Raw genomic sequence first — 15,666 nt, 5'->3', positions numbered from 1 at the left:
CGGGCACGACTACAGAAGTTTCCCTACGTGCGTATGCAACCTATGGAAAGTCGGTCCACATGTATCTGCCGCAGGAGGTGTCGAGAACGCCGTCCTTAACGCTGCTCGTATCGGGTATGTCTCGAGTCCTCAGTTCACCCGTTTTACCGCATTCTTTGTATTCAAATTCATGCCTGTCACCATGCCACAGTGCCCAATGCCTTTGCCCTCTTCGTCAATCACAGCGTAAATGAGCAGCCCCCCCTCTCACCGAATCCAACATCTCCACTTTCAAGGCTCGCTGGACCGAGCTCGGATATTCACCTGCTCACGCACGTTGTTTAGAGGTGTATGTTTTGGCGTTACATGCTTTCATCCGTGCCGCATTGAAGGTGCATCCGAGTTCTTGTCGTCTCCTTATTTTACCATAACTCCCTCCTTCAGGGGGAAGCCGATACCGAACATCCGTTTTTCAGCAGACGCCCTTCAGTGCAGCACAGCTCATGAATGCAATCTATGACAAGGCACTTAAGCGAAGAAATTATATTAGTGTCACAAAGGAGCTGGCAATGGAGACTGATGATGCATCTGGGAAACAGCTACGCGACACGGCTGTTGACAACTCTTTCGCACTTGAGCAAGCCCTCTCATTGGTCAATAAGTATTTCACCAAGCGCGAAAGGAGTCTTACGACAAGTCACTTGCAAACGAAGGTATCCATACGCTGCTCATCCCCTCGGGTAGTTTTGCAGATGTGCCAAGGAATTCAACAATTCAGTGGACTTGGAAGCTAGCAAAGTTTCCACTATTGTTGAAGCGACCACCTTCTCTATGGAGGTGTGTCAAATCATCTCGAATGTGTCAGGATTCCGTGACATAGGTGTCCGCAAGGTCCTCGAAATTGCCCTTGCTTGCGCTATGTTGTACAGGTAACTTTTTTTTTCCTCCCAGAGAACCAGTTAACCTATTCACACCCATAGCATCATGAGTTCTGCAGCATTCACGGGTTTTTCCGTGTTTGGGCACTCCACATTGTAACACTGGTCGAAGCAAGGCAATATAATGTGGCGACCGATGAATCGTGGGTGTGCCGACTCAGCGAGTGAGCTATGCAGCTTTCGCAGTACTTCGGTTGACGCAGACCCCCGAGCCATCGCCAACGCACGTCTTTCTGCCTCGGGTTTGGGACTGGTGACGAAGGCAATGCACGGTACGAGGTGAAGTAGGTCGGGAGACAGCTGTGAAAAGTTGATGCCTTTCCTACCCAATCCAAAACGGAGATCTCCCCAGACCGCGATATGATTTCTGATAGAAGGCGACCCAGGGGGTTTTGAACAGGATTCACCATGAAGAACGGGTAGATAGAGGTCGAAGATGCCGAAGGGTGAATTGGCGATTTCCTCTGGATGGGTGGTACGCCGTGAGGATGCCCATTGCAGCCCAAAACATGCGGTGTTCATAGCTGAAGAAAAATCAGTCAGAAACTGAGGAGCTATTCAATAGCTCCTCAGTTTCTGTTGTGCATTCGAGCTCTTCTAGCACAGCGCTGTCCTTTTTGTGATTTAAGGCTGTGGGGGGTCTTGGCTGTGGGTGTAGAGTAGTACGGTGCGGAGGACCAGCAACTCTCGGAGGATCCACCCACGTCCGGACCATTTGCCACTGGCAAATGAGCCGACATCGGGAACGTCTGCGGGGCACTCGACAGCCAGGGCGGATTGTCGGGTACCACGTGAACATTGACACAATCGCTTGCAGCCCGGCGCTGCTATCTTTGTCTATGTAACAGGTATCACTCCATGCCCATAAATAATCCTTGCAGGCAAACTTCACTGGCTGTTCGCGCTTAGCTGCACCATTCCGGCGTGGAGGAGGCAGCCGTGGCCGTGCTCCCTGGCGCGAACTCAAGAGCCACATATGAGATTGTTTAATCCTGGTCCACGAACGTCGGAAGAACTGAACGAGGACGTCATAGATGGCGTGCACGAGTACGTCTTCCCACTCAAGATTCAACAGTCAATACACCGCAGGATGATTAGATTTTGCTAGCGTGAAGGTTCTGCTCTCCGTACATACAATACATACATAGACATGTCTACCTCGAAAAATGCATCCGTCCAGTCCATCTCTGTCATCGTGGGGGTAGCCTCCCTACCGTCGCCCAGCTCTCACACTCCTCGCCCGCGCATTTTCGAACCGTTCCCTTATGCTTGCATACCCCATACGGTCCACTCTGTGGATATAATAAGTACCGCCACTACTCCCCCACGAAACGTCACCCGAATGATACGGTCGCTCTTCCACGTCGAATATGGCGCAGATATCGTCCACGTTGCGTTCTGTCACTCGAGCGTTTGGCTGGACAAACGGTTTCATAGATATGACGACGGCCCCTTCCTTTAAGTCTAGAAATTTAGGACGCAAGGCTGCATTGACTGGGAACAAAAAGCGGACAGTTAACAATTTATGTTGGATAACATGTATTGAGGAAATACCTACGAGTTTCCTCGAAGACCTTGTTATTGACGACCACGACGTCCGCTTTCGGGAGGAGCGCATCAACACGACTACTCGTCAACATGTCCCCTTCCTCTAGTTCGATATTACCCATACTTAACCCCCACATACGGCTGCGTGTACGAAGTTGCTGGAGCTGTTGCCGAGCAAGGGCCGCTGGGCCCGCCATGAACTCTATGCCGAACGCTGAACACCCTGTAGCAAGCGCTGCGTGTAGCAACACATTGCCGACACCGGACCCAAGGTCAACTAGAAGTGAGCCTGCATGCAAGCCGGTCTGTGCAATGATTTTGTCGGTGAAAGAGGGCATTAACTCTCCGTAAACTTCACTCGTGAATGCCGAGTATCGACTCAGTTGTCCGATGTTAGGGCCAACGATACGTTGATATGTCTCCTCGATAATACGTAGTAGAACTCGTTTTGGGATGCCTCGATGAGATGGCTGTATCCAGCATTCACGTGCGTAAGTTAGAAGCTGATTCGGAAGTGCAGGTTCAAATACATCGGCTGGAAGGGGTGGATACTTCAGCGAGCGCAGAAGAAAATTAATGGTGTCCATCGTGTGAAGGAACAGGGGTCCATCTCGTCGTCGGATAGCACGTTGAAGGGTGCGCAGGTAATTGGGCTGAGCTGTGTTCTCTAAGATGTGGGAGGAATTTGAAATGTCTCCAGATAGATCAGCAATGGAGGAAATCGGGGGAGAAGGTGGTGGTGTGTGATCTGTGGGAAGGTCCGTAGGCAATGTTCCAAACAACGCTTTCTGCGGTGGGGTAAGATAACCTTGGCGAGGGTCATAGATAATTCTATGATATGGCGAAGCCACGTACATTCAATGATAGTGTACAGTGAGTCTACCAAGCACATAATGGGGCTGTAGTGATCCGGGTCCTTAGGTACCAATAATATAAATCTGCCAAGAAGCGTTCCGCTCACGACCATGTTCAATGAGATACATAATAATATCGACTCACGTTTCGCAAGAATGGTTGTTGGGATATTCTAGCTCGGTAGATGGCATGGCCTCGACCTCGAAAGATTTGTCGTCTGGGTCTTGTGGGTTATTGAAATCTACGGCAGGAAGACATTTAAAAAAAGTTTGCTACAGTAGATCTATCACAACTCACAGCTTTTGTATGATTTAACGAGTTGGCGCACGACGACAGCTGCACTGACAAGGTCAGGTCCTGGCCTCCCGTCATCATCCGTCCACCAAACCCAGTCAGCCTTTTCTCCTGGGTCATGTGGAATTCGGAACGTAGAACTCGAACGCGAACTTGATGAACGGTATATCGGTTCGTCAAGAGCGAGAGATCGCTGTCGACTTACAGCCCGGGAGGACGAAGCGGATGGCCCAGCACTACTGTCAGTAGGGGTATGATCACGGATGACCCTTCTGGCGCGGATACATTTTGCTCTGCGAGGCTTTGGTTTTGGTGGTGCTGCGACGGCGTTTGCTATGCGTTTCCGCTTTGGAGAGGGTTGCCAGTAGTCGTCGTCTGACAAGTCGGAGGTAGTAGTGAGGGGACTAGAAGGAGTCGAGCCAGGCAGAGAGAGAGCGTCCATCGAGGGTGGATTGTCTGGATACGAGTCCATTGGGCCTGTGAACTGACACGCTGGTATGTGACTCTGGCGTTCCCGCTGCTCCCGTTCCTGCTCGACCTGCACCCGCCATGCATGGCGCGTGGTGACGGATACTTCACCTGATGCCATCAGCCTTGCATAACCTGTGAACACGCAAGTTCCAAGACGCGTCCGAGGGTGGATTCCGACAAACGAAAGACCCGATTCCAACGTGTGCTGGCTTCAGCTTTGCAGTGTCTCGGATGTTCCTTCATTCAATTCCGCATGTGTCGCGTCCGCCGTCGTGCACGTGACTCATACATACAGCCTTGCTCAATTCATTTCAATGGGATCACTCAGCGGACTCGCCGCGACGATGGCAACCGACAACGAAGAGGGCAACAAGGTGGTAGACTGAAACAGGTTTGTATGGTAACCTTGTCGATCCGACCTGCTACTAACCAAAGACGAACAAGTCAGCTGACGCTGGCAAGAGAAAGGATAAAAAGAAAGACAGGCATCGAAAAAGAAAACAGTCTGACCCAGCGGACGTGGAAGCTGTTCCAGAATCACCTTCGGGTACGTTGTGCACAATCCAAGGCGATCAGCTTGACCCATGTTGCTTTACAGAGCCAGGCAAGTCCTCGAAGAAGGATCGCAAGCGCAAGCGTGAAATTGAAGTTGGTGATACCACTACCCAGGAAAACATAACCAAAAGCAAGAAGAAAAAGAAACACGATGCGGATGCCCAAAATTCTCCGCAGCTGGTCCCAACGATTCATGCTTCACCACCATCCTCATCAGAAGGACAAGCTTTCCTTGAAAAACACTCCGTGACCATTCATGCACCACCATCCCTCCCTTCCTCTTTCTCCAGTCACTTCTTTCGACCAACTCGATATTCCTACGGGGCTCAAAGATGCCTTTGAAGGATTCAAAGAGCCGACCCCGATCCAGGCAGCCGCATGGCCATGGGCTCTGGCCGGTAAGGATGTGGTCGGAATTGCTGAAACGGGGAGGTGTGCACGGGAATATTCGACGGAGTAGCCCTTCTTGCTGACACGGTTACTTATAGTGGAAAAACGTTGGCCTTTGGCATACCTGCCCTTTCCCGACTTATCGCCACAGGGTCGAATGGGAGTGGTAAAAAATCTAAAAAGTCCGCGAGCGATTAACGTTCTTGTGGTTGCACCCACTCGCGAACTTGCGATTCAAACACATGACACCCTTTCTGCGCTCGGCGCTCCTTTCGGTATGGCCAGTGTTGCCGTGTACGGTGGAGTCGACAAGTCCCCGCAGATCAAAGCCCTCTCAAATAATTCAGAGGACGGAAAAACGACCCGCATTGTTGTTGGCACTCCCGGTCGGATATTAGATCTAGTCAACGACGGTGCTTGTGACTTATCTAAGTATGTTCCGTTGAAACGTCTGGAGTGAGCTGATGATGCTGACCTGACACAGGGTAAATTATTTGGTCTTAGATGAAGCGGATAGAATGCTAGACAAAGGATTCGAACACGACATCACGGCAATTATTTCCCATACCATGCAAAGATCTGACCGCCAGACCATGATGTGTGCGTCTGATGCCGAGCTCCATTCATCACCGCCTCATACTTCTCCCCGTTTTGTTTGAAACAGTCAGTGCGACATGGCCAGAGGCTGTTCGTAGACTTGCGAGTGCATTCTTGCGTGATCCTGTACGAGTGACGGTCGGTAGCGATGACCTCACTGCAAACAGCCGCTGTAGAGCAATGCATCGAAGTCTTGGAGGATGCACGAGAAAAAGAGTGCGTACATTATCTCATCTTACGTTTCAGGCTTCATTCCAAATGTTGGATTACAGTGCGCTCCTTGCCAAGCACCTTGCCTTACTCGGTTGTGCACGCAAAAACGGTACGTCGACGGGACCGACACGCAGTACTCGTTTTCGCTTTGTACAAAAAGGAAGCGTCTCGTGTAGAAGCCACGCTTAAGCGTGCTGGGCACGATGTCGGAGCTCTGCACGGAGACATGGCGCAGAGTGCACGAATGGCTGCACTTGAGTGGTTCAAATCTAGCCAGAACTCCGGTGGGGACGGCAATCCCGGAAAGGGAAGAAAAAACACGGGGCTTCGGCTCTTGGTGGCTACGGACGTGGCAGCTCGTGGGCTGGATATACCCGAGGTGGGAGCTGTGGTGAACTATACCTTTCCGTTGACGATCGAAGATTATATACATCGCATTGGGCGAACAGGTGGGCTTGTTGCCTTCACATTGCAATAATGTATGTTCACGTTTGTCATTCACCAGGCCGCGGAGGCCGCTCTGGGCGTTCGATCACGTTCTTCACGGGTGATGTTCATGAACGCGCTCTCGCCGGCGAACTTGCGCGTGTACTGCGTGATGCTGGGTTTGGGGCCGAGGCAGACAAGCTGGCGCACAAGTTCCCGATGACGATAAAGAAAAAGACACATTCTGCGTACGGTGCTTTCTTCAGAGATGACGTTGGAGGAGCTGCGACGAAGATCGTGTTTTAGGGTGCTTGGAGGATGAGGGGCTTTGGTACCACCCATGTTAGAGAGTCATATAGCTGTGCAATTGAATACGCACACGACTAGCCAAGTTGGATGACAGCCTGCCAGGATGCCTAGAGTCATCAATTATAATCAGCTAATAGGCGCCTCAGCTCATCGCTGCCGTGTCCATCGTGTGCCCGTCTGCATTCCCTGCCGTTCCCAACGTCCCGTTCGATCTTCGAAATCAGAAAACACAGCATCAACGGGTTCGTCGCAGCAAGTTGGGTCCATTTCGACAACAACTCGTGTGGCGAACGCAGTGCCCGCATCTGCCACACCGCAGCTTGACATCAGTACAGCTGGTTTCTTAGTGCGATCATCTAACAGTTTATATTCAGCGCGAAGCTCGTGGGCGTCTCATTGCCATCAAACATGATGATGGGTCTTTTCAGCCAGGCCGGCTCCCAATTGCGTAGGGCACGCGGTTCCTCCGTGGTCGACGACAGGGCACCTGAAGATACTGAACCTGATGATACATCAATCCTGTCCGTGTTTCAAACTCTCTTCTCCGCTCCTCCTCATCTCTTCTCTGCACCCGCTCTCCCTCCTCCATCCCCTCCACCCCAATGGGCTACGCACATACTGACTGTGATGAATACAGAGACGAGAACGAGGGCTCGATCATCACGGCCCTGATATCGCAGCTGAGGTGCGTAGTTTCAGAGATCTCCCACCCGCGTGCAACTCACGGACAACTGGGTGGTGCTCCGTACTGCAGAGTAGGCATGGATCTCTCAAAGGTCACCTTCCCAACGTTTGTCCTCGAGCCACGAAGCATGCTCGAACGTATCACGGATTTCATGTCTCACCCGAATCTCATCTTTGGGTACGTCCCGTCTTTGGCGTTGCATGTTACTGCGTGCCCTAAGCCCAGCTGCGTTCCCTCCCTCTCCGTGTCCTACTCCTGCGACTGCCCTACTGATGCCATGATTTGCTGCGCGATGCGGTGCACACCCTGACTCCAATGATGACGCATTCTCTCAACGATCGGGGTAATAATTACTAGCTCAGAAAACTGCTCGGATCCAGAGGAGAGGTTTATCAGGATACTCCAGTATTACCTCGCCGGGTGGCATATCAAGCCAAAGGGCGTAAAGAAACCGTGAGTCTACGGATCACGCTTGTGCACAATATCGATATCCTAGACCCGGTGCCGTATGTAGGTATAATCCTGTTTTAGGCGAGTTCTTCAGATGTCGGTATGACTACGCCAATGGCACGCGAGGGTACTATGTCGCTGAGCAAGGCAAGTGTTCTCCGCCTTATGTCCGCCAGCTTAGCACGACCCGCTTACTATATTCGTTCCTCAACAGTATCGCATCACCCGCCGATCTCAGCATTCTTTTACATTTCGCCCGCGAACCGTGTATGCATCGTAGGTGAGCTACGACCCAAGTCCAAGTTTCTTGGCAACAGCGTGTCAACGACGATGGAGGGTGAGAACCGCATTACACTGCTGGGTATACCAGAGGACGGAGGTGAGTTTCTTATTCCCGTCTCAAGCGTAATGTCTTCGACGCTGGAACGGGCCTGCCGAATCTCAGAATACGTCGTGACAATGCCAAACATGTATGCTCGAGGCATCCTGTTTGGGAAGATGGTGCTGGAGCTGGGGGATACATGCGTCGTAAAGAACGAACGACATCGATTGACGTGCGACCTTGAGTTCAAGACGAAGGTAAGTCAGTGTTACAGCCCGCACACTACGCATTTTAAGAGAACGGACGTCTGCCATGCGTCAATGTAGGGCTTTTTTTCTGGAACCTATAATGCCATTGCAGGTCGGGTGCGCAGGGGCGGTGCCGAGTTCGGCGAAGTATTGGGACGATGGAGCCACGTAATGGAATTTAAGAATTCAAAGGTATGTGTGTCATGACGTGTATTTGTTGTTGTCCTGGCCACCTACGGTCATCTTACTCCAGACCGGTTCCAAGTCCATCCTCTTTGACGCAGCTAAGGATGGACAGAACATTGCGCCCATGTATGTGGCGCCGGAGGAGGAACAAGAACCTTATGAATCAAGACGGTGGGTGTCGTCATTTGCAGCCGTCGACCTCTTATTTATTTAATTTGACCTTGTCATCCACCACAGACTGTGGCACAGACTCACGCTGGCGATCGAAGCACGGGATATGGAGGCTGCAACGGAGGCAAAGTCCGCCGTTGAAGATGCACAGCGCGAGCTCCGTCGGAGACGCGAAGAACGAGGAGAGAAGTTCGTCCCGAGATTCTTTGAGCTTCGGGGTGGAAGGTGGGAGCCGAAGCTGTCGTAAGCATTTCCGGATCCTACGGCGATCTATTCCATTCATTCCTGATCTGCAATTACGCCAGGATCCCGACCGATGCGTCCTCACACGCAATAGAGACCGTAGAGAATTGGATATGGCCACCTGCATGACCGCAAGTGGTTGCCCAGTGTATACACAGATTTGCATGCATGGTAACGAACACGTTCCCGTCCTCCTTCAGTCATTGAACCCGCTCAGTGCCGTTCTATTAAGACTCGCAGCTAATACATCCATCCACCGGATTTGTACCTCGTAGCAACAACTTGATGGGTATATAAATGACAACGACCGATGTAAGATGAGTACGTGCTTGTGTCGCAAATGACCATACCATACCATGGAAAATGAAAGCCTAAAGTGACTTTCGCAAACAGAACGAACAATTAAAGCAGAGATGACAGTATAGATCGGAATTCAAGGAAAAAGAAAGAAAGATATACAATTGCATAGATGGTAATCAACAAGTTTACGGGAAACGGCTCTAGAAGTACCAACCGTCGGAGTGCTTACTTGGGGTCAAAGAGACAGTGCTTGGGGTCGGGGAAGCGACAGACTGTCTGAAACTAGATCGGGTCGATCGGGCTAAGGGAGTGTATGTGGCGCGCTCCGGTCCAAGTCGTGGGTAGCGTTGCCTCGGTGCATGCATAGAATCCCATACAGACGCTTGTGGCGGAGTGTCGCTCCGTGGTTGTCTGTCGTCCCGCCCAACGGGTGTCCGTGAGCGGTCGGTATATATCGTGCTTGCACGAGAATCAGGTCGAGGCGGTGGGGATGCATCTTGGGAGGGGATCGGTGCCTTCTCAGCGTAGGGAGTATGCTTAGGGACGTTGACCCGGTTATGATTCCTCGCCTTGCTGAGATCAACCTCCAGCCGAGCAACCTGAGCTTCAAGCATAGCAACCTGTTCACGAAGTTTGTGTTCGCGGTCCTGTAGAACAGAATAAGTATGAAGCAAATATAAATCAGGGAACCACACTACTTACTTTGACCAAGCGATCTTCCGCTTCTTTTTCTTCAAGTTGAAGCTTAGCAAGAGAATAGTCAGCGTCGAGCTGGTCCTTCGTCTGTTCTGCCTGGTCGAGTCTGTTCTGTGTCAACTCCAAATCGCTCTCGTATTCCTTCGCACGTCGTTCCCATTCGGCGGCACGCTGCTGGGCCTGCACAAGGCTCTGCTTGGCGGTATTGGCGACCCGTTCGTTATTTGTAGCCTTCTGTTCCTGTTCTCTGAGTCGTTTCTGAAGTGCAGCATGTTCGCTCTCGAGTTGCCGGTTTTGATCACGAATGCGTCGAAGATCCTTGGATTCTTCGTTGTCAGCCTGTCGCATGGCATTTGCGAGAGCCTCGATCTGCTCAATGTTGCGGCGAAGGTCATCCCAGTGGTTTTGTTGGGCCAGGGATTGCTCGTGCTCTTGTTGCAGTAACTTCAGGGACTGGGCTGTCAGCTCCTTCTCATGGGTGGCCAATCTGAGCTGGAGTTGTAAATCATCAACCTACATGGGTCAGCCCGTGTCATGCGTCAACGAAAATCGCTCCCTTACCTGCGACTTGAGACTTGCTTGCTCAGCTACCGCATCACGGTTGGCCTTTTCCACCTCAGCAATGCGTTCTTGCTGTGTGTGGGTTGCGACATCAGACGCCTTGAGTCGTGCAAGACTCTGCGATAGCGCCTCCTCAAGTTCAGAATTCCGAAGTTCGATAGCGGTGGTTTCGGTCTGCTGGTTTCTTATCGACGCTTGCAGCTCCTCCACCTGGGCACGGAGGCACTCACGTTCATTTTCGATGTCCTTGAGGCGTTCCCCAAGGTTATCTTTCTCGACGCGAACTTGACCATGCGCACCCCGTGCCTTGGCAAGCTGTATCTGAAGATCGCTGTTCGCAGTTCTTAGCTTCCGAATCTCATCGGCATCGTGCTTCGCTGTTTCCCTGGAAACAGCGAATTCGGCGTGGGCAGTTTGCAAGGCCTGGACAGCAGCGGTCAGAGACTCGGGAAGAATGTTGATGCGGTCACCGAGTTCCTGGTGGAGGGATTTCTGATGGGCAACAAGTATATCATATTGTTGGTTTCCAGAAGCAAGTCCCGCGGCAACATTTTCAATGGCACTCTCAAGTCGCCGCAGGGTAGCAACGATCTCTTCATTTCCGCTGCCTGACCCTTCCTGCGGCACAATACCCCCAGCGGTCGCCACCCCACGTTGGAGCACTTCTAGTTGAGCAGGGACGCCCGAAACCAGAGATGCGACGGCGTCCTGTTTAGCAACGAATTCGTCGTTCTTCGCGGATAGTGTCGACTGTAACTCCAGTAACTTATCAAGCTTGGGTATGGAGTCATTTACAGAATGCAACAGGCTCGTTACACCCTCGGTGACCTTCGTGGCTACTGCATCCACGTTGAACGCTCGGTCACGGACAGCTAGGCGGGAGTCAAGGCGTTCCACGACAAGGTCCGCAACTTGCTCCTTAATTTCGTGTGCATCGACAGGGGCAATGATCCGTCGGACTTCGGCCGTGATCTCGGCTATGACAGATTCTGTATCCACAGGGGACTGCGCGGAGTTGGGCAGCAACGGCAGGATACTGTTCACGATAAGACCTGCTGTCTCGCGTTTGTCCGCAGCGAGATCGATTAACTGCTCGATGTTGGGTTTAACTGCCTCGCTGAGCTGGGCAGTGAGAAGATGGTAATCGACAGGCTCTTGGCGCAATGCGTTTAACCTTGGCGTCAGGGCAGTCATGATTTCTTCAACAAAGGAATCTCGTTCAGTATTTGTCCGCGAAGGGGCGAGTACGCATGTCAAGCTTGCCGGAGAGCTGGCCGAGGGTATTTAGGATAACCTGTAAACTTCTGTGGTTTATCTGTTCGATGATGGGAGCAACATCCACATTGCCCTGATGGAGTGACTGGCTGCCTCGCTTCTTCGACGCGAGAAATCGCCTCACGCAATTCCGTTTGGATGAGCAACAGGTTTTCGGCATGACCCTGCTGCACAACATCTCGGATAAGCTCCAAGTCGAGTTCTCCCCGTGCGTCGATTTGACTATCATCCAAACCCCTCGCTGCCGACTCTTGGAGTTGGGTTCTGAAAAGCGTGAACCACTTCAGTTATAGCGTTCTCCGTGGTGGGGACTTATGGAAGCACCCGAGTTGCGCTCGCGATTCTTCGCCAGCTCCGAGCGTAATGCCGAGAATTTCTCCTCCAAAATGGCCTCCAGCTTGTCTTCGAGTGCTTGTGCCTCCAGACGCTTCGTGAGGTTGATGGCAGGAATCGACACGTTTGAGAGGCTAGAGTTATGTGTACTATGCAGGGCCGGCAAAGATGAACGACGCTTGATGGCGGGCGTGAAGATGTCCGGGGACTCTGTCTCCACCTTAATGCCGGGGTCCGTGACCAGGCGCGCGCGAGATCTGTTCTGGGACGCAATAGGAGGTACGGAGAAGTCATCCAGCGAGGGCCGTTGCGAGTGTTCAAGGGCATCACGGGAACTAAGACGCGAACGGACAGTGCGGCGTGTTTTCTCATCACCAACAAGAGCCTTGAAGACGCCCGCGGGGACGGTGTTGGTGGCAGAGGAATTCTTGAAGTCCAGAGGAATAGGGGCACGACGTGATTTTGGAGGTGCTGCAGCACGGAGGGCGCTGGTTTCGCTGATGTCATCATTCTCGAGCCCTTCAACTTCAATGCCTGGCAGATTCTCATCGTTCTCAGCTCCGTTGTCAACCCCTTGTGAAGGCAGCGTCGGAAACCCAGAGAATGTGAGTGGTTGGAGAGGAGTGTGGAAATCTTGCGAACCTGCACGAGGGGATGGTGGGGCAGAGCGGCGGACGCTACGAGGGGTCTCTCCGATTGCAGGGAACCGGAACGAAGCCATGTTTTCTTTGCCACTATCATTGCCATCATCTGTCGTGGTGAGGGAGCCTCGGCGTTGTCTCTTTTCTCTACCTTGTTGCGCTCGGGTGGAAGAAGATCGTACTGGGGGAAGCGGCAATGGACGCGTTGTGGGCTCCTGTGGTGGAAATGGAAGTTGAGGCACCCCAGGCGGAGGTCGGAAAGTGAAACCCGTAGGCTTGAATTCTTGGGCTGATGCATTAAGTGGTTTACCCAGGGACGGTAATCGAGCATGACCAAGAGTGGGTGCTGGTGGGGGAGCTGCGCCATCGACTGACCACGAATTGGACCCACGGCTGGAACCGAATACGAAAGGCTTAGCGTGAGGATTGAGACTTCCAGAAGCAGCTGCTGGAGGTCCAAATGCGTAATCAACTTGGAAGTGATCAGATCCAACACGAGAATGCGCAAGAGCTGGGTCATGGATAGTAAACTGTCCGGAAGTTCCTCGAGAGTGAGGTAGCGGTAGGCAATGGTCGACGGCCAGGTGTCGATGTTGATGATGGACGGAGAGCGGAATCGAGAGGGTCAACTACCAAGAAACGACTCCCTGCGTTCGGCGTTTAGTCCTTCTTCACTTGGATTTGAAACAAAGTCGTAGTCGCCCCGAAGGGAAACGCCGAATACACCCGTCGGAGGCGCAGGGAAATTGGGCAGCCGCCTCGGTGTTTCGATTTCCTGTCGTCTCTGCCGAAGTGACCGGCGTTGCATCCTCTCGTGACGAGCGCGCTCTTCGTCGGAAGGATTCGACCACTCTCCGATGCTCTGCTAGTGGAATGAAGTCATGAAAGAGACGAGAATAATCATATGGAAATCTACCTCATCGTCAGACTCGTCCATACGCAAATCCTCTGAACCAGTCCACTCCCCAACGGCTTCCTTGTCCAAATCATCAATTCCCGGATTCCCAACGGGGCTCCGTACAGGCACAATGTCAACCTCGTCCGGCGTAACGCCATTGCGCACACCTCCAACGGATCTCAAGGACAACGTGTGTGACAACCTCGAGACGTGCCTTGAATGATGTGTGCTGGAATTTCTCATTGGGGCCACCATGTCCTGGCTCCACTTCAGGCTGGCTAATGGGTTGCGTGATTCCTTCTTCATTTGCAACGCTTCTGGTCCACGCCAGGTGTCTCTTCCTGAGGCTCTTCTTCTTCTGGAATATCCAAACCGAAACCACGAACAAAATCAGGACGGCTGCTGCCACGACTGATTCCTGCAGTAAGAGGCAGTAACGTCACAGGCATACGACCTTGGGGTGCGTGAAGGCCATCAAAATGCGTAGACCCAAAGGGCGTGTCAGGCTCGATGCTGTCAGATCCAAGAACAGCACTTGGGCCGAAGGGGTTGAACGCAGCAGAGGGGTTAAAGTATGCAGGGTGTGCCATAGGCTGGATGGGCAAGTGAGAGGCTGTAGCCATGCTTGTTCTGTTGGAATGCCTGCGAACTAGGGGACGGCGACAAATTCACCGGGGGTTGTGGAGAACTTGACAACGAGTTGGATGTGGAAGCATTTTGCGATCGGCGCAGCTCATTTAATTTGAAATACAACAACGATGGATCGGCCGGGGATGATATCTATGGAAGCATGCACATGAGATGAGCTGAACACGTTGACCATAATATGGAGGGTGCTTACTGAGGCTGCTCGAGCATGCGGTGCATGAATTGGTAAAGAACCTCCAGATCCTCGCTCAACACCCAACTTCTCCAGCCTCTCCTCTATCAGTCTTTGTTTTAAGGTATCCCATGCAAACTGACAATGCAAGACTCAGTGTTCTACAAAACTACAGAACATTCACCTGCCTTACCTTTCCTGGTAAGAAGACATCGATAGCATTGGGTATCGCATATCGCCAAGCATCCGGGGGGAACAAGTTCCGCGGTATCAATTTCTGGAGGATATTATAACTGGTTCTTCCGTGCTTGTCGTCGGCATCGGCGTTCGCGCCCATGAAGGACGCGAAGGTGGGTCACCGTTTGTTCCGGGTATCGTCTCTACTGGGAGGTTAACGACTATTTTCTTCCCCTTTTGCATAGTCGGTGGGGGTGGTTGAATAGCCATTGGGCTATGCTTACGCCCGGGACCTCCAAGTGGTGCCTTAGGTGGACCTCCGATGCTTACACTGGGTTGCCTTCGGATTCTGGGTATGAAAGGCTGACCGAAAGATGGTGCCGTGAATATGCGAAGGAAATCCCTGTCCCAGAGGTGTGATGGGTATCGCAGTTGGCGGTGGGAAGCCGGGGTAGTGTACCATGCTTGCATGGGCTTTGTGAAGAGCGTACGCAGGACGACCTGGGGCATTTGGCGGTTGCGGCTGGAAAAAAGGTTGCATGGGTGTCTGAAGTGGAGGATGTCCTATCGAGAATGGGAGCGGAGGATGATAGCTCTGCTGCAGAGAGGTCGGCAGCCCCGGAGAGAACATGGCTTGTCTGCCATCAAATGGCTGTTGCATACCAAGCGACGGGGGAATACTGAGACGGGGAGGAGGTTGTCTTACTTGCGAGGCCATATTTACCCGTGGACTGAGATGTCGTGGAGCTTGGTTGCTATTCCGGTCGTCCCGTATGATACCAGAAGGCGAGATAGCGAGACGAGCTTTGCACGGTGCGGTGACTCGAGAACCTAGCTTGTTCCTCGCCAGGTGGGTATCTAACGTCGAAGACAAGCGTTAGCGGCGACAAACCCAAGGAAAAGTTCGCCCTGTCCGCGAAAAAACTCTATCCGTGCCAAACGGCAGGGGAGCAGCAGAAACAAAATGCAAAAGACAACTCAATAGACAAGGAGTACCCAGCCCGACATTTCGCTTATCCCCCCCACCACGTGCTCTCCACTTACAATGGGTCCCAGAAAAAAAAACTCGTCACATTGTAATTGTA

The 15,666-nt window shown here is 52.2% G+C and overlaps 5 protein-coding genes across 5 annotated transcripts; 2 read left to right on the top strand and 3 right to left on the bottom strand.

The window, feature by feature from the left end:
- Positions 1–635: 635 nt before the first annotated feature.
- Positions 636–1,622, bottom strand: F5J12DRAFT_861764 (uncharacterized protein). Its single transcript, XM_051746899.1, has 2 exons — positions 960–1,622; positions 636–908 (listed from the first exon to the last, which is right to left on the bottom strand). The coding sequence occupies exons 1-2, from the start codon at positions 1,437–1,439 to the stop codon at positions 822–824; spliced, it is 567 nt and encodes a 188-aa protein (XP_051595444.1). The 5' UTR covers positions 1,440–1,622; the 3' UTR covers positions 636–821.
- A 505-nt stretch (positions 1,623–2,127) lies between these two features.
- On the bottom strand, positions 2,128–4,056 carry F5J12DRAFT_727370 (histone-lysine N-methyltransferase; the record flags this gene model as incomplete). Its single annotated transcript, XM_051741799.1, has 5 exons — positions 2,128–2,411; positions 2,476–3,273; positions 3,321–3,403; positions 3,465–3,561; positions 3,618–4,056. 5 exons carry the CDS (start codon positions 4,054–4,056, stop codon positions 2,128–2,130), a joined length of 1,701 nt encoding a protein of 566 aa, XP_051595443.1.
- A 313-nt stretch (positions 4,057–4,369) lies between these two features.
- Positions 4,370–6,681, top strand: F5J12DRAFT_861754 (DEAD-domain-containing protein). Its single transcript, XM_051746898.1, has 11 exons — positions 4,370–4,462; positions 4,521–4,632; positions 4,684–4,886; positions 4,996–5,072; positions 5,129–5,196; positions 5,222–5,462; positions 5,515–5,630; positions 5,695–5,949; positions 5,975–6,289; positions 6,346–6,592; positions 6,646–6,681. Exons 1-10 carry the CDS (start codon positions 4,400–4,402, stop codon positions 6,570–6,572), a joined length of 1,677 nt encoding a protein of 558 aa, XP_051595442.1. The 5' UTR covers positions 4,370–4,399; the 3' UTR covers positions 6,573–6,592; positions 6,646–6,681.
- F5J12DRAFT_861749 (uncharacterized protein) lies at positions 6,511–9,215 on the top strand. Its single transcript, XM_051746897.1, has 12 exons — positions 6,511–6,592; positions 6,646–7,096; positions 7,213–7,260; positions 7,330–7,437; positions 7,618–7,713; positions 7,775–7,857; positions 7,925–8,289; positions 8,359–8,472; positions 8,534–8,637; positions 8,704–8,880; positions 8,943–9,051; positions 9,113–9,215. Exons 2-11 carry the CDS (start codon positions 6,984–6,986, stop codon positions 9,007–9,009), a joined length of 1,275 nt encoding a protein of 424 aa, XP_051595441.1. The 5' UTR covers positions 6,511–6,592; positions 6,646–6,983; the 3' UTR covers positions 9,010–9,051; positions 9,113–9,215.
- A 165-nt stretch (positions 9,216–9,380) lies between these two features.
- On the bottom strand, positions 9,381–15,299 carry F5J12DRAFT_907508 (uncharacterized protein; the record flags this gene model as incomplete). Its single annotated transcript, XM_051748945.1, is given in 14 exon segments — positions 9,381–9,827; positions 9,883–10,389; positions 10,438–11,651; positions 11,686–11,805; positions 11,837–11,962; positions 12,025–13,230; positions 13,265–13,333; positions 13,362–13,551; positions 13,603–13,862; positions 13,898–14,177; positions 14,257–14,364; positions 14,426–14,542; positions 14,699–14,930; positions 14,950–15,299. The coding sequence occupies 14 exon segments, from the start codon at positions 15,297–15,299 to the stop codon at positions 9,381–9,383; spliced, it is 5,226 nt and encodes a 1,741-aa protein (XP_051595440.1).
- Positions 15,300–15,666: the final 367 nt, after the last annotated feature.

The sequence above is a fragment of the Pisolithus orientalis genome, assembly GCF_024613125.1.
Source record: "Pisolithus orientalis strain OTSU chromosome Unknown F5J12scaffold_55, whole genome shotgun sequence".
NCBI classification, from domain to species: domain Eukaryota; kingdom Fungi; phylum Basidiomycota; class Agaricomycetes; order Boletales; family Pisolithaceae; genus Pisolithus; species Pisolithus orientalis.
The sequence above is the reverse complement of the archived record's forward strand: the minus strand, read 5'-3'. Positions and strand labels throughout refer to the sequence as shown.